General features: G+C 40.2%; 1 protein-coding gene and 1 pseudogene across 1 annotated transcript; both read left to right on the top strand.

Annotated features, from left to right (window-relative positions):
- The first annotated feature begins 17,611 nt into the window (after window positions 1-17,611).
- On the top strand, window positions 17,612-20,776 carry LOC146306550 (E3 ubiquitin-protein ligase TRIM21-like). Its single transcript, XM_084710843.1, has one exon. It carries the CDS (start codon window positions 17,612-17,614, stop codon window positions 19,250-19,252), a length of 1,641 nt encoding a protein of 546 aa, XP_084566969.1. The 3' UTR covers window positions 19,253-20,776.
- A 292-nt stretch (window positions 20,777-21,068) lies between these two features.
- LOC146306549 (E3 ubiquitin-protein ligase TRIM21-like) lies at window positions 21,069-23,534 on the top strand (annotated as a pseudogene).
- The last annotated feature ends 606 nt before the right edge of the window (window positions 23,535-24,140 follow it).

Genomic DNA, 24,140 nt, shown 5'->3' with positions numbered 1-24,140 from the left:
GCAGCACTGCAACATTGAATGTCAGTGTGTGACAGTTGTCCACAGGGAGAGCAGGCTGGGCCTCTGAGGAGACGACGGGACAACTGGCTTCTAATCCTCAGGTTCAATGAAAAGCGCAACATCGGCTGGTTTGGGCAGAGCGAGGTCATTGTCAGCGGCCGTTCGCAGGCACGTGGTCGGCTGGCTCTGGCCTTCAGACTGCTCTCACGCTACATCCAGAGTCTCTGCTGAACGTTGCAAACCTGCAGGCTGCTGGATGCTTTGGGGTCAAAGTAAAACTGAATAAAGAACACTACAGACAATACAGCTACACAACACAGGCAGCGATGCAGATCTCAGGCCAGTTTCAAAGTGGAAAAATGAGTCACTGTTTTCACACAGACGGCACAGCTGCCCACGAAGGCCCTTTCTTTTATGAAAAACATCACTTATCATCCCAGTAAAAACACCAGAGAGGACATTCATCACTGTCATTACTGGTACGAGTAGACGCTAATGATGTCAGCCAAGATATTAAGAGTTTAATAAAGCAGCTAGCAACGTGTGCACTGACTAACACGTGCACTCTAAAAAAGACAGACAAACCAAAGCCAAATGGTAAGAAGAATAAAAGTTGAGTTCCAGTTTTGTTGTTTTATCTTTAGCAGTCATGTTGAAGTAAATGTAAAATGGTAGTGTGGTTGGTAGTGCTGCATGAAAACATGTTCACAATGACAATGTTACAGCACATAATAATATTCTAATAATAATAACATTCAATATCATTCTTTTCTTACAGATACTGATTCCAGTACCTAAACTTTGCACATTGGCTGCAGCAGAGTACTGATAGACAAGGTTGATCATATGGACGTCTACAGGAGCAGACCATCATTTCACAATCTCATAGCTCATGGTAAGTTCACCTTGGACATTTACAACATAATGATTAATAATCTAAATTCTATTCAATCCTATTCCACATGTGTCAAACTCGAGGCCTGCAGGCCAAATCTGGCTTGCCACCTCATTTTATGTGGCCCTCAAGAGCTTGCAAAGCAAGAATTCTATGCTGTGTTATGGAGGTATCACCATACTTCCCAGAATGCATCCCGAGACCAAAGATGGGAGAGTGAACACTTTTGTGGCTAATGGAAATTTGTGTACTATTTTTTTTTTTTTCAAATAAAATGTACTATAGTTGTACAGTTGAACTTCTGCTTGTCAGTATTTTTTCTAGACTTCTGCTTTAAGAGATTAATTAAGTTTTTACTAAATCCAATAATATTCAAATGAGGCGGCAGTTACGTAATTTGATAATAAGTAAATACAGTCTAACATTTATAACTGAGACTCTGAGAAAGACAACAGGGAAGGCTGTCCACACAGGGCTGTGTTTGATGTCAAACTGCACCCACAAGGGTCAAGTGGAGGTTAACCTGTCACCATCTTTGCTCCTATACACCCAACAGCAAACATTTAGATTAATAACCTATGCAAATTCAGGCAGAATATGATAGAAACTACCAGGGAGACAAGGAAAAATGTAAATTTTAATCAGTGATGGAGGAAGTTTTCATATCCTTTACTGAACAGTTCAGGATTTTTCCCACCAAAAAAAAAATGCAGAGACCCCGACCTCTGCCTGAAACTTCTTATTTTCTCATTATTTTGCTGTGCTCAGGATGCTCTAAACAACTGTATTTAACATCCTGGGTATAAAACTCAAAAATCAACTGTATTTCTGCTGCATTTATTAACAACAAATGACAAATCCTACTTATTCTACCTTTAAGAAAAAGTACTAATACCTTACTATAAAGATATGGCTACAAGTAAAAGTCAGTTAAGTAAATGTATTTAAGTATAATCAGGAAAATGTACTAATAGTATTAAAAGTAAAAGTACTCCACGGTGACTGTTATACTATTATAGATTTTATATGGGAATGCAACTAATGATTATGTTCATTATGGATCCATTTGCTGATTATTTTCTTTAGTAAAATTGGTCAGTCGGTGACTCTGCCTAGTAAAAGGAAAAAAAAAAAGCTCTAAAATAATACACTACACTTACACACACACACACACACACACACACACACACCATATAGTATATAGTATGACTCCACAATAGTTATTTTAGCAATGAGAAGTTGTCGGTGGTTTTCATTTTTGTTCTGTACATGCTGTACATTTTAAGAAAACAACCGTTCAATCAATATTATAGAAGGAGCCCTGTTTATTTCTGGAACTCCTTCAGCTGAGAACCCACGTCTTCATCTGTTACAAAGGGATTTGTAGCTGTGCAAACATCACCCACTGCCTTAAAAATAGTCCCTGCTATTCCAAAAGCACATCATTTTTCTGTCTCTTCCTTTTCGAGCTTCTACTACCTTTTTTTTCCCACGTTCCAGATAAATGTCACCTAGCAGCATACATACACTCAGCACAGTGTGTTGAGTGACTCAGTAGAGGCAGAGACGATGATGGTTTTGGGGTCTGTGTCCTCACACTGGGGACGCTGACCTTTTCTTTAATCAGTTCTTTCTTGGGGCGCTAATTTCCTGCGTTTTAATTCAAGCTGAAACCTCAATCTATCCGCCTCAATATATTTTCCTGTCTCCACCATCTGCTGTGTACACTCTTACAAAAAAGAGTTCCAAAAGAGTTCTTCCTGAAGAACCATTCACTTCTGAAGAACCCCTTTTAAAGAAATGGTTCATCAAGGGTTCTTGTAAGACTTAGGGGTTGCATTAAGAACCCTTTGTATTCAAAGAACTCTTTTTGTAAGAAAGAGTTCTACAAAGATTATTGAAATCCTTAAAGAAGTCTTTCATCATGTGTTCTTTGTACCATAAAATAAAATGATTCTCAGTAGAACCCCCTGGATGGGTTCTAGACAGGAGAATTTGTTCTTAAATGACTTGGCTGGTAAAAAAAAAAATAAATAAAACCTTTGGAAAAGGTTATTGGTAGAACACACTGAGTGTGTTCTAGATAATACTCTTGGAATATAAAAAGGTTCTTAATAGGACCCCTTTAGTGGGTTCTAGATACAGTAAATCCCTTGAAATAAAAAAAAGGTTCCCAATAGTATCCCCTTGGTGGGTTCTAGGTACTGTAAATCCCTTGGACTTTAAAAAGGTTCCCAATAGACCCCCCTTGGTGGGTTCTGGACAAAATGCCTCCTTATAAAGGTTCTTGGTAGAACCCCCTGGGTGGGTTCACATTTGTTGCCTTTAAAAGATTCTGTTCTGTTCTGGATAAAGCCCCTAGAGAAGGTTTTGGGTGGAACCATTAGACTGTAGAAGGGTTCTCTGTAGAACATCTCATAAGGGGTTCTGGGTGGAACCTTTCACAGATGGTTCTGAAAGAGTTCCAAGTGGAACCTTTCTAAAAGGTTCTACCAGGAACCAAAAAGGGTTCTCCTATGAGGACAAGCCAAATAAATATTATGGTTCTAGTTGTATTTTTGAGAGTGTAACAAAGTCAGACTTTGATCATAATAATTGTTAGTTTAATCCTGACAGTGGTCCTGCAGTATCTGTCCATGAGACTCCACAGGTCCACAGGAGCATCTGGAGCTCTGCTAATGAAAAGCTTCCCCTGTTCAAACGCTCTCAGCAACGTCCTCTCATAACCTTTCCTCCCACATGGACTTCACCGCTCTCACTGAGTCATCCTGCCATTGATTGTGAGTTTACAGACTTCCACCAACAACAACGGAGATTTCCACATGTTACATCACATCTGTTTATCAGCCGGTAACACAAGACACTTTCCTGACCTCATCTCATTTCTTTCTATCTCCTTTAACAACAGATGCTCCGTGTCTCGTATCTGACGTGGTGTTTAACTGCTGTTGTCGACAATTTTACATGACAGAAAACAGGAGGACTGAGTCTGCTTTACTGTTTATCCAGAAATACTTTGTCTTGCACTGCATTTATCATTATGTGTGGAAATAAACTACACTTAACTCTGCTATAGGCTGAGCTGCCCGAGGGCAATCACCCCTGGTACCCATCAGCCAGAGTCAGAGGGTAATAGGTAGTCGGCTTGGTAGTATCATAGGCCCTGTTTACACCTGGCACTAACATGCGGCTTAGAGATCTGATCACAAGTGGACAGCTCCGAGTACAGCAGTTCACAACTGGCATTAGAATGGTTCTTCACCACTTGTTATCAGATGCCACTTTCCTAATACGAGGAGCAGACACTGATTCTGACTGTTTAATTGTATGATCCCAATTAAGTTGACCTTTCTTGTTGTGCACTTTAATATGAATTTGACGCCGTTGGTGTGTGAATGAGGACATCAGTTGAGTAAGCAGTCTTTCAATGTTGGCATACACACAGACACACAACAAATGTGGCTATGAGCTTTACCCAACCTACCTACTAGGTTCAGGCTGAGGGCCACTGGACCAGAGTCTGTATGAAGCGACTATTCACAACTACTGTTGAAAACTCAGATCCAAAGTTTGAGTATGGCTGTCTCGCTCCTATAGGAGCGGTGGGGGGCCCTTTACATGTCTGCATCCAGGGGCCCTTTGTCTCATAAGCTTCCATGGCCAGTCCATGGCTGTTGACTATTTGTGTTTGAGTTACAAAAAGCAACTATTTATTGATAATATTTCACATTAATTTATTAAGTTGTTTATTGATTTTCATTTATTACACTGACCAAACAACATAACTGTTGTAGTTAATTATTGCCAAGGCCCAGGTGGCTCATAGGTATGACTTGCACAGAAATCCATGTATAAGTAGTTATTTATGAAACTGTACTTTAACATGGAAATTATCTTTTCTCTAAGCAAAGACTAGAGTCGACCTAAGTGATCGTCCTGCTGGTTATGTTTGGGTATTGTGGTTTGGGACACATATGCACCATACTTGCCAAGTCTCCAAATTTTCCTGGGAGACTTTCACCCGATCTCTGACAAATTTTCACACCTTTTTATCCTTTTCATTCTAACAACCTGTTTCTAACACTGTGCATCCTGTATAAGCCCTACACAACTCCAAAAGTCTACTGTTTTCACCTGGCCAACTATACAGCTACGCCAAACCTGACTTCATACAAGATGGAGGAATTATTCTGCGTTCTCTCCCAAGAATTAAAAGTAAAATTAATGCTGTTGCAGTGTACTTTATTTCCATTCTTTAAAAGTCACCAGAATGCAGGAAACAAAGTCTTTAAAACTCAAATTTTTGGTGTTGAAATCATCCTTAGCTCCTTAGCATTCCTTAGCTTTGAACAATATGACAGGAATTTCGAGTTTGGCTTTGTTTGTCAACCCACTATTTAATCCACTGAATAATATGGGTTGTCTGGCTTCAATCTCCTCCACCATCACTGTGATCTCATCCTCTAAAAAGTTTTCTTTTGGCACAAGGCTGTTCCTGACTAAACTCTCATTTGTGCTGCATTATATAAGGGAAAATTGCTGATTGCAAGGCAGGTGTCACTAATTTTAAGTTAATTTCAGATTTATAGATCACAGGTGCGTTACAAATGGGCTTTTTAGAACCTGCGCAAGCAAAGCAAAGAGCTACATCATTGTTGTCTGCTGCTATAAATAGACAGGTGACACATCAGTGAATGTAAAAATGATTGCATCTGTTTCAGAGTTCAAAGTCATTAGTGTCATTGTCATTCCGTCTCATTTTCATTTACAGACTGTTTTTAGAAGGTCTTTATGTCTCACCTGCACAGATCACATGCCTCGTCTTCTCTTACTTTCATCCTTTGTACAAAAGATATCACCTGATGTCAGAGAGTCAGGTAACAAAAGCCTGATTCTTTCAATCCACTTCGAACAGTTATACCCATTTCAATCAGAGTGAAGTTAACAGAACACTTTTCTCTTTCATAGCAGCATCGTGTCTCATATGAGACCAGACCCTCTATACTGTCTAGCTCTGAGCTTCCACTGACTTGCTAATGGACACGTGAACAATAGTGAATAACAGTGATGATTTCAGAGCCAGACAGCTGCAGTGGTTTGTTGTTGAATAGCGCAGGCAGCAGAGTGGAATGGCTCACCTCAGTACGGAGCTGAGAATCACACCATTTCCTGCTTTCACAGGTTGTCAGCGTGGTCAGGAAAACAAAGGTGGAGATGAAAACATAACTCTATTAGTGACAGTGGAAGCTGGGAAACAACACTGTGTAAAGATACACAGCAAATATGTGTGTGCAAAAATGTGATGTCTAATGAGTCAAAACAAAAGTGACACATAATCGTACAAAGAGACTGTCTAGAGTCTAGAGACTGTGACATCACCTGTAGATTTCCAAGCAGATGCTTCAAAGCTGGCATTTAGATTCAGTGTTTGCTGCCATTTTCTAATTAGTTTGAAGGTGGAAAGTTGGAGCAATTCAAGAAACCTGAGTGGAGAGAGGGTGGAGCTAAGCAAGCAGCAGAAAGTGATTTACTGAGGTGCCTGTCAATCAAGCAAATACTGCAGAACATACTACTGTATGTAAGCCACATAGCTGCACACAGGACACATAAATATTTTTGAGCTTTATTCATATGAAGGACTAAAAGTCGGAATAAAGGGCCAAGAACTATAACTTTAACTATGAGAATATTGTAAAAAACAATTCTGACTTAAGTGAATGGAGGAGTCTGGACCGCAGCTTTATAACAAAGATACAGACTCCTCCATGGATGGATGAAGTTGATGAATAATTTTTCCAAGATGTCAAACTTTCAATATTAAGATTAGGATTTACGTTGCGTAACTATGACAACAGTTTATCTGTCCACTCAGTCAGCATCCTGTTTGCTCACACTCCGTAGGCACAAGCGAGCATCCTGGGCATCAGCCAAAACAGAGATGTGGTACATCTGAGACTGAATGTTATTGGCTGACATTATGCTGATACATGAGGTGTTGGTCGTTTGATGACATTAGCGGACTCCATTTCTGAGGTATTGTTAGCTATTGTTGTACACTGTTGGTGCTGTAGGGAAGCTAAAGAGAGGCAAAGCACTCAGTAGCTGGCGCAATGTTAATGTCATAGCCTTTGGGTTTTCCTAGGAAAACCATCCTGAGTCCTTTACATAGAAATCAGTTTGCAGGCTGTTATGCGAACCCAAGAAAGTCAGGAAAGTTCTCATTTTTTTAAGTGACATTACTATCCATTCACACATTGGCAATACAAAAGTAATTAATAAATATAACTCGAAGCTCTTTCATATTGTAAGATGCATCCGCTTACAACATTTTCTTTTTTATGGAAAGATTACACAGTGAATTTCCACAGCATGATAAAAGCCAATATATTCTTGTATTTACAGCAATAGAGATAGCACCTTAACTGCCCCAAATGCCAATCCTCGAGACACGTTTTCGTCTGGGTCAGGACAGAGGGTAACCAGACCGAGCAGAGACCAACAGAGGTGTCTGATAAGGCGCTGAGGAGTCAGCAGATTGTCGGCCACACAGACAGGCAGGCTGGCAACCAGAGGAGGCAGCGCTTCAAAATCTCTGAGTCATCGCCCAGCTTCCTTTGATTGCTGCCCCCCCTTCACCAGCAGCACCAACACCACTTCTCCCCCCTCCTCCGCCTCCTCCTCCTCTGTTGTTTCAGCCATCAGTCTCAGTGACAGCACATGCAAATAGAGCTGTTAGGAGTCAGGCAGCAGTCGTACAAAGAGGCTAAGTGGGAGAAACCTTCAGCCGCCATGAGTACAGGAGGGGAACAGTGAAGACTCAGACAACTGAGGCAGTTCATTAGTGGGTAGAGAGTGGGCAGCAGGAGAGAGGTTTGAGAGGACAAAGTGGAGATCTTTATATCCGTGTTTGTATGACAGAACAGTTGTCTGAAGACTTCTCTTGTGGCAGAGAAAGTGCAAAAAACAAAAGCTGCAGCTGAATATGAATCAGGCCGGTGGTGAAAAAGTCATCGAGCCAATTTTGGCAGGCGGAGATTACTTGCTGAATAATGAGACTGAGATAATGAAATCATAGAGGAGGTGAAATCTGTGCAGGTGAGACGAAAAATCCTGATCATGATCACAAACTGACGAAAAGATGTCAACAACTCAAACACAAAAGGGATCAGTTTTCAACAGTGATGTGAAAGTGATTCCTCTATTTATAGCAGCATCGCTCTACGAATGCAGCCTAAGATTGCCAGCAAGGGAAAGACGATAACAGCAGAGAGACAAAGAGAGGTTGTTTATTTCGACTAATATTTCCTCCTCCAACCTCGTTTAAAGTCAGTGCATATAAACAGAATCAACTTAGTTGGAGCAACTTTAGTTCTAATTATGAGAAGCCTGGTTTATACAGGTTACTGTGGCATGGGAACATCTCAGACCATTTAATCATTTTGGTATTTTTTTTTCAACCTACAGATGGGTAAACTTTTAATACAACACATGATGACAGGACCATGAGGACCATCATTTCTTAAATGTTTGAAGACCATTATACATTGATCTCATGGCTTTGAGGATGGCAATGTTAGGCTGGCTGTTAGTCGATCTGTGGTCCAAACTGAAAAAGCTTCTTAACATCCACTGGCCAGACAAGATCAGCAATAACAATGTGTGGACAAGGACACGACAACTACCGACAGCAGACGAAATTGGAGGAAGAAGAGGGAGATGGATTGGGCAGACGCTATAAAAATCAGACATCAGAAATCAAACATCACCAGACAAGCTTTGACATAAACCCGTCAGCAGAAGAGGCTGGCGATGAGCTCTACACATCAAGAGACTGGGATACACTGCGGGTACCAGATAGAAAAGAAAGTTAGGCTTAGGCAACAAAAGTACTTAGTTAGGTTGAGGAAAAGTTCATGGTTTGGGTTAAAATAAATACATTATGTGTGCCACATGACTTGCCTCATGGAATGATCAGATAACACTGACTGACACTGACGGGACATGAGTCTGGGCTTCCTGGGTGGAAGTTTTTAGTCTGTCTGACCCATACATCCATCCCAACGCCCCCCCATATGCAGACCTTCTCATACTTTATATTACATCATCAGACATTTTTTATTTATGCTTGGTACTTGGACACATCTGCTCTCCACAGAAGTGATTTGGAAGGATTGGGGCATCACCTGCACGCAAAATTGGACTTTGGTATATGCACTGTATGCAATTTCAAACTCTAAAGTTGTATTATTTGCAAGGAGATTTAAGAGACTGGGCTGATGCAGCATGCTGTAAAAACAATGTTGGCATATTAGAAACATGAACTCATAATATGTGAGTTGCGCACTTGTACATGCAGCACGCATAGAGCAACATTAGCATTCATTTGGAGTTGTGTTTCTGGCCATGTAAAATGTAACTCCAATATTTGATCTTCTTTTAGCTCTGTTTTGGTCTTCATAGAAAACAGCTGCTTGGTGTTGCTAGACATGAGATTGATGAGAGAACTGAGAGTGAACCAAACAACAAAGCATATAATAAAACAATGAGCTGAAAGATGGTAAAATGTTCCACACAGCTGAGGGGAACTGCAATCTGATGAAGAGTGAATATGATGGTTTACACATGAAAGCTGTTGATTTTTAATAGCAATGTCACTGTGTGCATGTTTCTGGTGGTATGTCAGACATTGTGTCTTCTTGGTGACTACATAAAGAATTTGAAAATATTTTTGTGTCCTACCTTGGAAATGCTGTGTTCCAACTAGGGTGCTGATGGTAGGTTTAAGGAACTCTAATTGGGTCCTAGGCTGGAGCATCTCTCACAGAAACAGACACACGTCGCCCCCACACAATCTGTAATCTGTTGATGGTAACTGGCTCAAGGTAACAAGGAGATGACAGGTAAGAGACATAGCAGGACAACATAACAGATGAGACATTGAAAACTTATTTAATTTGATCCACTGGATAAAATGTTTTTTACCTACCTGTACACAAGAAAGACAGAGAGTGACAGTACAAGAGATGCAGCTCTCCGGACAGAATCTTAATCATCTCCAACATCCCCCAGAGGTCAAAGGTCATCAAACCAGACAAACAGTCCTCTGGCTGTGGACGTGCAGACCCACAGCACTTAGTGTCCAAGGCCTTTGTTAAAAACGCTGCAGTGGTGAAACTCTATCTGAACAAACTGTGCTGTGTTACGCCACCGTTAGATCAGCTTTTGTTTTTATGGTGATGCAAAGCTAAATGAAGGAAACCTGAGACTGGGCCAGGGAGTCTATTAACGAAACAGAGAGAGGGACAATGTATGCAAAGAATTTGTCTTTGGTAATGTTTCTGGGTCAGGGGGAGGATGACAGATGTAGTTCACAATACAGACCTGGGTCACACAGTTCAAACCACTGATTATGGACATCGTATCTAATGTTACAACTTTTAAATATGGAGGTTACTAGCCATGCCTCTGCCTCTAGTAATCTTAATGTCAGTCTGTCCACTTTGGTTCAGATTTATATATATCAACCACTACTGGATGGACTTCCATGAAACTGGACTTGAGTTTTCATTTAGAACCAACAGCAAAACAAAGGTTTCATGTATTCAGTGAAATATCTCAAATCTACTAAACTGACTGGCACAAAATGTTGTACAGATCTTCATGGTGCCAAGATAAATCCTACCTATCCCCTCACTTTTCCTCTAGCGCCACCAAGAGGCTGACATTTGTGCTTTTAAATGAAACGGTGATTAATTTTTGCACAGACATTCATGTTCCCTTAGGAAGAATTGTATATTGGTGATGCAATAAATTCCACAGAGTGTAATATACTGATACAGAAAGCTGCAAAATCTGTTGTTCTACCTGCATCCAGTGATATCGCAGTGATGTCACTGGATGCACTATTTCAGCGTGGATCTCTAGTCTCCACCTCTTGGTAGCCAGGGGGTGTGCTAGATGAGTATTTTTGTCACTTAATGCTGTTTTTGCCAACAAATAGCTATAGATTCAGTTTAGTGCTAATTAGCAAATGTTAGCATAGTGGTAATAGTAAACATTATACCTGCAAAATTTCGGCATTCAAAAATTGGCATTGTAAGCTTGTTAGCATCCCAAGGACTTAGCAGTTAACTTAAAGCGCCATTGTGCCTACGTACAGCCTTACAGAGGCACAAGCATGTCTGTAGACTATGTAGCACAATGTAGTTTTGTTTAGCTATGAGGCATCATAGTGGATCAGTTGGTTAATTTAGATGCAAACCACATCACAACCAGTATGCCAGTGCAGGAATTTTGCCACAGACACCAGATTGAAAAAAAAAAAAAAAAAAAAAAACGTTGGCTTTGAATGGACATTCATTTATATTTAAGAGTCCTGCACTGCATGTTTAAAGTCAGAAAAAAATTGTTTGTCATTGTTTTGGTCTTTGCCAGCCAGTGCTAAAAACACACAATCACATCCATAAATGCCTAAAGTGGATGAAGCAGCAAAATCCACCATCATCCTTTGTCAGTCACCTGTCATCAGTGTTGGCTTTCCCGACAAACTAGCATGTGAATGAAATGCTGGGGCATTTACATGAGATTTCCCATCATAAGCTATTGTGCAGTCAAATTCTATTTGAGTTAGCAGCTGATATGAATGTCAGAGCACAACAGCTCCTGTGTGTCCATCAGCAGCCATGTGCCAAGTGCAACCGTCTCAGCGACACACAGGCTCGTCAGCTGTCTCAGCTAATGTCAGCTCAAAATGTCACATTTAAAGGATAAACATCGTCTGTGCTTGTGAACAGATGGTCCTTAGGCTATGCATATGTTTCCCTGAACAGATATACCTACTCGTGCTTATAATAGCCATACTATCTGCTGTCAGCGCTTGTTTTTTATTCTAGTTTTTAAAAGGATTCTGCATGCCTTCTGCAAACAAAAACATGTACATGCACCGAGCACCAGGAAAACCCTGGAAGGGGTTGCCCTGAGCAGGAGCACATCAGTATTTAAGGTGTGCATGAGAGCAAATGTAGTGTTCGGAAAGAAGGGAGAGACAGAGAGGCAGGCAGCTGTACTTATAGGGGTTCCCCGAAGCAATTCCTCTTTCTAAAAATAGCTGCAGCTCTGCCAACCTGGACAGGAGGAAAAAGACATCGCCATCCAAGGCATGCATTCAAATGAAGAGAGAGCGGCTCATATCTCATTGGCAGCAATTAATCTTGTTAGCATATAGTGAAATCCATCTAATTAAACTAAAGCTCACACAATGTTTGCTGGTCATAAAATGTCCAAGGAGAAAAATTCACTCTTATATACATGTGAAATAACCTAGACCAAAGACTCCACAGAAAATAATCATGAACAGGCTTTCACTCTTGTATTGTACTTTGTAGGCATTGCCTACTTTCCACGTCACACTTTTCTTATCTCTGACCCAGATGTTAGGAAGGAGGAGAAGACAGAGCAGGGATGAAGTGCAGAGAGCTGGTTATATGGACAGCACTGCCCTGAGAGTCAGCTAGGTCGCTCAATAGTGTGTCCATGTCTGTGTTGCAGAGGGTAGGCGGACAAAAAAAAAAAGAAAATCATAATAAAACGACAACTAAATGCTCCACTAATCCTGCTGTGAATGAGAGCGGCTCGCTGCAGCAGTTCTTTTATGCACTGTCGATTCCACAGGGGGATAAACGCAACGCTGAGCCAGCACCCAGCGCAACCTCACCAACCCCACTGCACTGCAAGCACTGCGGATTACCTCATTTTATGTCTGTTAACCCATTTAAGCCTACCAGCAAATACAGCTGCCAAAGTGGGCACAGGGCTTTCGGGTGACGTAACGCACCCTCTGTTGGCCACACTGGAGGTCCTTCATGTACAGTCCAGTTTCCATCCTGTAAAGGTTGGGGAAAAGCATAATTATGAACTGGAAGAGAAAACTTCCTGGTGACCAGTGACAGTTTGATCCAAGCTCTTGAAAGTCTGCAGATAAAAAAATGCAAATTTTTCAGATATACGTCTCTATTGCTCCAGAAGAAGAGTGCACAATGAGATGACGCACGAGTGTCAGTCAAATCTCAAAGGAATGAAAGTTATGTGGTAATTGTGATGGAAATATGACATTTATGCTCCATGTATTAAAGGAGGAGTAAGCAACTCTAGAGAAAGATAGTTGATTGTTGGGTTTTATTCCCAGGTTGCTTGGACCAAACCAATCTTCCTCCAGTTGCTTGCTCCCCTTCAATTTTAGAAGGTTATTGTCTCCTCGTAGCTCCACACACATTTTTGCTTCATGTACTTCATGATATATTCGCCGAGTCTGTTTCCATTGCACCTTGTCGCATTTTGCTTTTTAGTGATACATCAAATTTCCCACCTTTCCCACTTTTCTTCCAAATACCCAGCATTTCCATTTCCATCAGCTTTTTATTAGGCTGGCATTGTGAGACTTATTCAGAAATGCAAATTAGTCCCAGTTAATTTTCATTTTCCAAATCAGTTGTTATCAACAGGCACAGACCAAGACCAACAAGAGACACACCCGAACCCGAATGTTATTTGGAAGAGCACAAATAATGCAATTAAAACAGATATTTATTTTCCCAGAAGTTCCTTGTTATTATTCAGGGGGAAATAATAATAATAAAATTAAATAATTAATTAATGAATTTTCAAAATGTAACACAGTGACTTTCAGAGTCCTACTTTTAACTTTTATTTTTATTCCCTTCAACTGAATCATATTTTTTATATCTGTAATGTCTGTAAGGAGTTCCTATTTCTAATGCAAAAAAGAACTGCATTATAAGTAAGTATCAGGTTAGAAACTACAAAAAAATTGCCTCTATAAACTACGCCCACTTCCAGTCATCTATCTGAATACAGATACAGAGATGGATAATGATGCTGCTAAGACCAACAGCTTGACACAACTGGATAGACCTAGAACCAATCAGAGTGATGAAAAATGCGATGTAGCGGAGTTGGTAAATTAAACTTCCCAAAACTTGTTGGAAGCATGGCAAACACAATTTTCTTCTCAACAAAAGCTTTAAGTGCAGTTGTTTGTTCTTCTACAGAAGACAGTTCAGTTTGTTCAGTACTGACGTGACAGCAGATTCAGTAGTAACATGTGTCACAACAGAGGCAGTCTTCTTGGGTATTTATGAAAATGCCCCAACAGCCAATTAAGATGCACTCCTCTGTACAGTCATCCTATCAATCCCCATATTAGATAAATGGTTGTGATTAGCCCAAACCAGAACCAGGATAGGTGGCAGTCTGTGTGAACAGGAGGGGGGGGGGGGGGGGGGGGGCAGACATATCATTCAGAGCAAATAAAATATGAGCTGACAGATTCGTCTGGTTACAAGGCAAGGTTTTTGTGTTAGCCACTGAGCCCTCCTGAGGTCAGCTGAGATAAAACAGAGCCTGTACTCGCAGCTTAAAAATAACCATGTGCAGGGGTTTGTAAACTGTGCACATGTAGCTTTTGTGTAGCAACATATTTCTATTGATACATACAAACTAAATACACTAACTCGAGTGCAGTAGAACCACCTACACAAAATGTTTTTTAGGTCAGTCTATTGTTCGTGTCTAGCTGTCTCTATTGTTGAATAACCTTGTACTTTTTCAGACAATGACTGGAGCCATGAATGTAAAGTGTCACTGAGAGCAGATCATTTTTATAATATGACATTTTTTAAACATCCTGGTAGATTTTCACTGTTGGGTTACTAAGAATGCAAACAACTAATGCACTTATACCAGTGACTTCAGTATAGTTGCTTTAAAAATTAATAAGTCTCCACTGATAAATAAATAAAAACCCTTGGGTGAAAAAATGTACTACTTCTTCATATGAAACAAAAATAATGTGTCTGAATGTGTGCACTCATTTAAATGTGCCAGCATTTTTAACTGTCTTCTTTTATGCAGTGTAACAGCGTGCTCAATGTCCACTGATGCAAAACATTACCGTGGAGTCACGCCTGGAAACATCAGTCTGACGGCCTGTTACCAGGATGATGCCAAGGGGGAGGAGTCTGAGGAAAAGGGCGATGACAACTGGAGAGGAAAGCAGATTACATAATAATACACGATAAACAAAACATGAGGTGTTCCCCTTATCGTTCCCCATGGATGTGTCCTTCCTTTTCTCTCCTTCCTTCTTTCATTTCTTCACTTATTATTTATTATTCATTTTTTCGTTTCCTCATACCCGTCTTTCCTACCTTCTTCTTTCCTTAACCACCCTCCGCCTTGTTTCCTCCTCATCTTTCCTTCCCTGCTTCTCACGACTTTCCTATCATCCTTCCTATGTGCCCCTTTTGTGCCCTCACCCAATTCTTTTTTCCCTACCTCCCTCCCTCTTTTCAATTTTTTACATTCATATGCCTTCTTTCTTTACTTCTCAACACCCTCCTCTCCATCTACCTTTCTCCTCCCTTCCTTCTAATATACTTCCTTCCGCTCCCTTCCTTGTTACCCTCCCTGCTATGTATGCTCCGTCGGCCCCTCCCTGTTCCTCTCTAGCCTTGAAGGAAATCCAGCCAGTCGTCAGGATGATGTATCCTAGCAACAGTGACAATCCGCCCATTCAGCATCAGGATGAAACAAATTAAATTTTTTGGATGAAGAGGAGAGAGGCTGTGATTGGAGGAAGTGAAAAGGAGAGGAGGGGTGAGGAAGAGCAATGCCCATCAGCTGGTGCTAGACATTTTTTGAAAACTGTACATGTTTGTACCTAATGTCAATCATATAGAATGTATTTAAATGTCATGCATTAACTGAATGGTTCGAGCGGCAGCTTCGCTCTCTCTTCTTTTGCTCATGTGTCCTTGGTTAAGTATTTTGCATTGCACCAATTCATGGTTCCATGACAAAAACATGAAATGATGGCAGAGGGATAAAGACCTCTACAGTCTCCTTGCCATGGATGCATTATATTTTCTGAATATGAACATGACAGGCCCCGAGACTCATTAGAACAATGAGTGTTAAGATCTGTCTTGGAAAGAACATTTCTCTTTCTAAAGATGTTAAAAATAAGATCCCCCACAAAGATACTATTTATCCTGTGGTTGGGAAAAGCACAGAAAAAGTATGTCGATATGTATTGACTGAAAATGGTGTTGGGCTTTTTCTCTTTCCGGGTGATGCTGTCTGAACAACATCAATTAAAAAGACTAAATACTGCAGAAAAAGACTGAAAAGGTCTTTTTTTTCTCTCCCCCATTTCTGAGGTCAGCAACAGAACCTCTGGATCCAATGTGGATTCAGAATCTAGCGTGAACACTTCACCATGGTGGTTGCTTGCTGTGATTGAGTAATATGGCATCCTTATGTTTGAATATCCGTATTGCATAAAAAGCTGTTGGGCAACAGTGAATCCAAACTAACCCTTTAAATCTAAATCTCAAAATAACACAAACTAAATGACTGAACGAGGCACCAGTTGACCAGACACTCCCATGTTCTGCAATGTAAAATGACTGTTTCCTGTCAGAAGAGGCCATCTGCCAGCAGGGTAAAGTGGTGAAAATATTCAAAATATAGCACACACTTAAACAATAATTAATTCCTGAGGCTATCTATTAGTTTAATTCATATCTGACTGCTCTGCATGGCTGATGTATGTAAGCTCACAATATCAGTCATGCTCAGTTGCGGTGCTTTTCTCTCATATTGCTTTGCATGGCTGCAGTGTACTAAATGGTGGCTGTGGTCTGTGTTGTTGCATCAGTGTTCTTCCTGTTGCTTTACATAATTTGTGCACTGTGTTGTGCATGCTGATTTGTTGCTTGTGTTATCATGTTGGAGTCTTTATTATCTTCTATCTTTGTCTTTATGTTGAAATTTTTAACCCCTTACTTCACTGGTTTTAGTGTATATTGTTTGGATGTTGATAGGACTGCAGATGAAGGCTAGCCAGCTGTTTAACTGTGTCTAAGTGGAATTCACCATGTTATCCACGTACTTGTTCATCTTCCTATCCATCAACACTAGAACAAATGCTGATAAATATGTTGCTCCTGTAAGTATAGTAACACTCCTGCTACATTTTCTAACCCATAAATGTGAACTTCAATAGTTCACATACTTGTTCCTCAAGTATATTGCTATGATCATCTCCAGACCTGTGGTAGACCACAAACCAGTACTAGACTTTCGCAAAAGGAGAAGCAACACAGGAAGGAGGGAAGTGTTTTCATCAGTTTGCTCAAGTGAAACTAAAGTTATTCAGCGCAAACAGCAGGCAGGAGGTCTCCCTGCGTTCCTCTTCAAAGAAAACACAAAAAATCATCAGAACCTTTTCAACAACGTAGTCTGCAAGAAACGTGAGTACATAAACAATATTTTCTGTTTAAATTACAAATGAAATGGAGCTGTAAGCTGTCAAATAGTTTTTTGAGTGTCAAACTTCATATGATATGCTAAAACACCATGTACATTATTTTAATGTTTTTGCACAAATACAGCAAAATCTTTGACAAACACAGGTAAGTGAAGTAATTGAAGTAAAGTCAACAATTTAAATTAATAAAATTTATCTATAGCCTCCGGAAGTTTCTCTCTGCCCAAATATTTCTTCAATAAATCCAGTATTTCAGAGTTGCTAATATTTTACTACTGAGATGTTTGTATATTTTAAACAGATGTTCAGAAATTGCATGTTTTAATTATGTTATTCTATACTTTCACTTTTGTTCTCAGTGTGCAGACATGGCAACTGCCAGTAATTTCCAATCTGAGGATCAGTTTTGTTGTTGCATCTGTCTGGATGTGTTCACTGATCCAGTCACCATACCATGTGGACACAACTTCTGCAAGAACTGCATCACAGAAAACTGGGATATTAATGTCCCATGCAAGTGTCCCATCTGTAACAAACATTTTGACAGAAGACCAGAGCTGTATGTCAACACTTTCATATCTGAAATGGCTGCTCATTTTAGACAGTCAAATCTAAAGGAAATCACCAGCACCTCAAAACAACAACAGACCAAACCAGGAGATATCATCTGTGATGTCTGCACTGGAACCAAACTGAAGGCCCTGAAGTCCTGCCTGGTGTGTTTTGCCTCCTACTGTGAGACTCACCTGGAGCCTCACCACAGAATTGCAGGCCTGAAAAGACATAAGCTGATTGATCCTGTGCAGAACCTGGAAGACAGGATGTGCCAGAAACATGAGAGACCTCTGGAGCTGTTCTGCAGTACTGACCAGATATGTGTGTGTCAATTCTGCACTGAGTCAGATCACAAGCTTCATCACATTGTTCCTCTGGAAGAAGAATATGAAGGAGAAAAAGCTAAACTTGGGAAGACAGAGGCTAAAATTCAGCAGATGATCCAGGACAAACAACGAAAGATTCAGGAACTCAAGCACTCAGTGGAGCTCAGTGAGGAAGAAGCAGACAGAGCGCTAGCAGATGGCGTGCAGGTTTTTGCTAATATAATACAGTTTGTTGAAGAGGGTATGGCAGAGCTCATTGGTATGATTGAAGAGAAGCATAAAACAACAAAGAATATGGCTAAATGCTTCATCAAAGAGCTAGAAATGGAAATCTCTGAGCTGATGAGGCACTTCTCAGAGATGGAGCAGCTCTCACGCACTGAAGACCGCCTCTCCCTCCTCCAGAGATTCCCTTCCTTGAACACTGTTCCACCAACCAAGGACTGGACAGAGGTCAGAATTCACCCATCATATGAGGGGACTGTGAGGAGAGCTGTGGCTCAGCTGGAGAAGACACTCCATAAAGAGATGAAGAAACTGCTTGAGGCTGAACTTAAGAGTGTGCAGCAGTACGCAGTGAACGTGACTCTCAATCCAGAAACAGCATATCCTAAACTCATCCTGTCTGATGATGGGAAACGAGTATCTCATGGTGATGTAAAACAGATTCTACCAGACAACCGAGAGAGGTTTTCCTCATGTTGTGGTGTGTTAGGAAATCAGAGTTTCTATTCAGGAAGATTTTATTATGAGGTTAAGGTTGAGGATAAGACTGAGTGGACTTTAGGCGTGGCCAGAGAGTCAATAAACAGGAAGGGAGAACTTAAAGTTTGCCCCAGAAATGGATACTGGACTGTATGGTTGAGAAACGGAAATGTATATCATGCTAACACTAGCCCTCCTGTCTGTCTCTCTCTGAAGTCGAAACCTCAGAAGGTGGGGGTGTTTGTGCATTATGAGGAGGGTGTGGTCTCTTTTTATGATGTAGATGCTGCAGATCTTATCTTCTCCTTTACTGGCTGCAAGTTCAAAGAGAAACTCTATCCCTACTTTAGTCCATGTCACAATGATGGTGGTAGAAACTCTGCCCCTCTGATTATCTCTCCTGTCCTGTTAACAGCAAAATGACCCCAGCTCCTTGTATTTTGGCTCACTGTTTTTGATTTAGGAGTCGCTCATTTACTGTAACATTTACTGCTTTTACCAACATACAGTACATAATAGTCTATAGTAAGTCCAATGAGCACTACCTTCATAGCACAAAATGGAAGACAGACAAAGTTAGCAACTAGCTAAAATGGAGCATTTAACATGATTGAGAGCCAGAAAGGAGCCAGGGGGAAGAGTGAATATTGGCCAAACATTCATCTGATGACCAAAAATACAGTTCTAATAGGTTGATAATGTTGCTTCATACCTGCTGGATATGTAAGGCAATTGTTTGCTAATGTGCTAGCCTAAACATCCTTCAGCTCGTTTTGGAGTTCTTCTTTTCCCCTAATGAATTTATGTAACTTTAAACAAAAGGCTAGCAGGAGATGTGTTTGAAACTACACATAAGTGCATACTTAATCGCAATAAAATTGAAATCAGAATATGGCCAAGTACAGTATCCAAATTGCAGAAACAGAAGAGAAGAAAGAGGAACAATGTGTCAAAAAATACTACGATAATGTAATACTTTAGTGCTGCATACATGCCCTGCCCTAAAAATCTTGTTCTCTAGATGTAGGAAAAGATAATTGTTTGGTACAGAACCCAACAAATATCACACCGTCATAATTTAAGTCAATTTTAATGGAAAAATTATTATTCCAACTAATCGTACTTTTAGTAAAAATAAGTGCAATATGACTTTCTGTTACCATATCATGCAGCCCTATTTGAAATATATTTTGTTTTTTGTTTCAATCTTTAGTAGAAGCTGTGGTAGTAGTAGTAGTAGATTGGACACAGAAGGAGGGGACAAGGTCATTCCAATCTAATCTAATCTGATAACTGCAATATTGTTCAGAAAAAAAAATGTAATCAAGAATGAGAAGTACTTGTAAAGTTACTGTAACAAATCAAAAATGACTTTATTATTGTATCAGGATTGTACAGTACATGTATATTTGTAAGTGTTGGCTGGACAAAATGAGGACCTCTTTTGAGACAGAATTGTGTATTTTGTTTTTACATTGAAAGAACATAATTAAATGTAATAAAAATGAAATCAAAGTTTGGGTGAATCCTCTGTATCCAGTTTTGTTTTTGGCCCTGTTTGTTAGCTGTCAATCAGCAGGACAGCAGGCCATGAGTCAAGAACTGATTAGTTTTTGGTGTAGACAGCACTGCTTTTTGGCTATATATAAAGAATTTGATATTTTTCATTTTTTACCAACAACAATTTGAGCACAGGGATTCATTGTTCCATGCCATGTTAAATTCATACTGTGCCAATTATATGGCCCTATCCTGCCCAAATCTGAAGGAGAAAGTGAAACATGACCAGTTTACCTGCAGTTAGGGGTGGAGTAACAGAAAAGACAGGACTGTTTCACCATCAGATTCCTTAAGGGAAACAAGAAAGCAACACAGACATTCAACAGAACTGCATTCGAGACAAGCCTCCATTACTCCCAGAGGAAGATATGGAACTTGGTTAAATAAAAGCCTCACAAATACAGCAAAATCTTTGACAGACACAGGTAAGTGAAGTAATTGAAGTAAAGTCAACAACTTAAATTAACAAAATTTATCTATAGCCTCCGGAAGTTTCCCTCTGCACAGACATTTCTTTAATAAATCCAGTATTTCAGAGGTTTGAATGACTAAAGAATTCAAAATCAGAGTTGCTAATATTTCACTAATAAGATGTTTGTATATTTTAAACAGATATTCAGAAATTGTATGTTTTAATTATGTTATTTTATACTTTCACTTTTGTTCTTAGTGTTCAGAGATGGTGGCAGCCAGCAGTCTCCTATCTGAAGATCAGTTTCTGTGCTCATTGTGTGTGTTCACTAATCCAGTTACAATACCATGTGGACACAACTTCTGCAAGAACTGCATTACAGAACTCTGGAGTATTAATGTCCAGTGTCAGCGTCCCATGTGTAATAGATGTTTCGACAAAAGACCAGAGCTGTGTGTCAACAGTTTCATATCTGAGATGGCTGCTCAGTTCAGACAGGAAATCACCAGCATCTCAGAGCAACAGCAAGCCAAACCAGGAGAAGTTCTCTGTGATATATGCACTGAAACCAAACTGAAGGCCCTGAAGTCCTGCCTGGTGTGTTTGGCCTCCTTCTGTGTGACAGAATCATGAGTCTGAAAATACATAAGCTGATTGAACCAATCGAGAACCTGGAAGGCAGGATGTGTAAGAAGCATGAGAGACCTCTGGAGTTGTCAGAGACTGACCTGACTGTGTGTGTCAGTTTTGTACTGAGTGATATCACAAGCTTCATTATGTTGTTCCTCTTGGAGAAGAATATAAGGAAAAGAAAGCTAAGCTGGGAAAGACAGAGGCTGAAGTTCAGGAGATGATCCAAGAGAGACGACTGAAAATTCAGCAGAATGAACAGTCAGTGAAGCTCAGCAAGGAAGATGCAGACAGAGAGACAGCAGACAGTGTGCGGGTCTTCACTGTTCTGATCCAGTGTGTAAAAAAAGATCTGGCTCAGTTCATTGGAGTGACTGAACAGAAACAGAAAACCACGGAGAAAAAGGCCAGAAGTGTCATCAAAGAGCTGGAAGCTGAATCTCTGAGCTCATGAAGAGGAGCACTGAGTTGGAGCAGCTCTCACAGACTGAAGAACACCTACAACTACTCCAAAGATTCCCATCCTTGAACCTTGCTCCATGCACCAAGGACTGGAAAAAAAAGTCAAAGTCTACTCTTCATGTAAGGGAACTATGTGGAGAGCTGTGGCTCAGCTGGAAGAAACACTTAGTGAAGAGTTGAAGAAGCTGTGTGCTAATACTGAACTAAAGAGGGTCCAGCAGTACGCAGTGGAAGTGACTCTTGATCCCAATACTGCAAATCCCTTTCTCAATCTGTCTGATGATGGGAAAAGACTTAACTGCGGTGATGTTAAGAAGAGTCTCCCAGACAACCAAGAGAGATTGTGCTCTTGTGCAGTCTTAGGGGAGCAGAGTTTCTCTTCAGGAAGATTTTACTTTGAAGTTCAGGTCAAAGGGGAAAGTAAATGGGATTTAGGAGTGGCAGGACAGTCGATCAACAGAAAGAGAGAAAACACTCAACAACAATGATTACAGAGCTTTTGCGGGTCCATCTGTCCGTCTCTCATTACAGTCAAAGCCTCAAAAGGTAGGGGTGTTTGTGGATTATGAGGAGGATCTTGTCTTCTTTTATGACGTACACACTGCAGATCTGATCTACTCTTTTACTGACTGTAACTTCACTGAGAAACACTATCCATACTTCAGTCCCTGTCCCAATGGTGGGAAAAACTCCCACCCTCTGATCATCCCTCGCATCACTCACTAGAGTAATCACTAGATTTGCTAGGAACTAGCTATTTTATGTACAAGAAAATTAAAAGCAGTAAGTCAAAGTAGCAATTAATATTTTTATATGAGCAATGAATCAAATGATTGTGTGATGCTGAGAAGTATACCCCACTGTAGCTCTATAAAGATTATTAGCCTCATTTAGCAAGCAGCAGCAGACAGATTTTTTTCAGCAAAACAGCTCTGATAAATGCAGTATATGCTACCTTTCCAGCACCAGGATTACAGATAAAATTAGCAACTTTGTCCCAGTGTTTGATAGCAATGTCCTCTCTCTCACTGATTGACTATGAAAACTTTTTTAAACTTTAAACTTAAACATCTACTCAGAGAGGATTTCTTGTAACAAAACTGTCTCAAAATGTGGTTGTGTGATCTAATGTGCATCTCTGGCAGGGGTCCTTGAAATTACAACGATTGGGAGCCTCTGTCTTAGAGTTTGGACTATCTCATTTGGAGTTGAGTCTGACTGGGAAGGTGGCATAGACCTGTGGTTTCATTTGAGTTCCCTGAAGAACTCATGACTGTGGGTCCTTTAATTGGGACATGGTTTACAAATACATCAGCCTTTGACAAACTGTGTAGATAAAACCAAAATGGATTCAGTTCAAATTTAAATCTACATGTAATAACTGTCTGCCAGACGTGTCAGTGGAAGAAGAAGCAACTGAAGTTGTATTATCATCTGAGAGTTATATAAATGTTGTTTGAACATTTGATGAAGAGAATTGTAAATTCAGCTCTAAAAATGTGTTTTTATTTTGATATTTATTTGCATATGTTCTTTTTCCTTATGTTTATATTTGGATGAATGATATTCCAATGAAATGCTTCTTTAAACATTAATCAAGTGTTTGAATGCAGAAAATTAAAAATGATTTGATTCCTTGTATTCCCACCTATCTTTCATACAACCTTCTTTTCTTTTCCTTGGCCATTCTCCTCCTTTCCTCCCTTTCCACATTGCCCCTTCTTACATGTATGATTCCTTCTTTTTGTGTCCTCTGCTCCTCTTCCTTCCTTACCAATCACTTTCTTTCTCTTCTGTCTTCCCCTTCTCCCTCCCTCTATAGCAGCACTGGGGTGTTGATGCAAAGCAACAGAGCAAAGTAGGGAAGGGACAGAGTGGGGATTGATATCAGATGTTTTGTTGTTATCTGAGATGGACAGGAAGGACTGTTCTGCTCTATCAACCTTCGTCAATGTCCTTGGCTGAGGAAATGACACTAAGGACGTCTGGCCAATGATTCAGATGAATGTCTGAATAGATGTGGACTATTCAAGCCCTCTTGGACATCACTTTCAAAGACTTTCTAAATGCAGTCCGGTTTTCTTAAATTTAGGATCTGAGGATTGCAGAAGCTCATTTCCTCTCTGGTTGTTGTGTTTTATGTGCTGTTTCATGCGCCCATGTTTCCACATCCTATCTCTTGAAATTATCTGTATTTTAATCTATTTTTTCCCTTTGTACTGACCCATAATAAATGAATAAAGTGGT

The sequence above is a fragment of the Lutjanus erythropterus genome, chromosome 22, assembly GCF_056507025.1.
Source record: "Lutjanus erythropterus isolate fLutEry1 chromosome 22, fLutEry1.hap2, whole genome shotgun sequence".
Taxonomy (NCBI): Eukaryota; Metazoa; Chordata; class Actinopteri; order Lutjaniformes; family Lutjanidae; genus Lutjanus; species Lutjanus erythropterus.
This window is presented reverse-complemented; position numbering and strand designations above follow the sequence as displayed.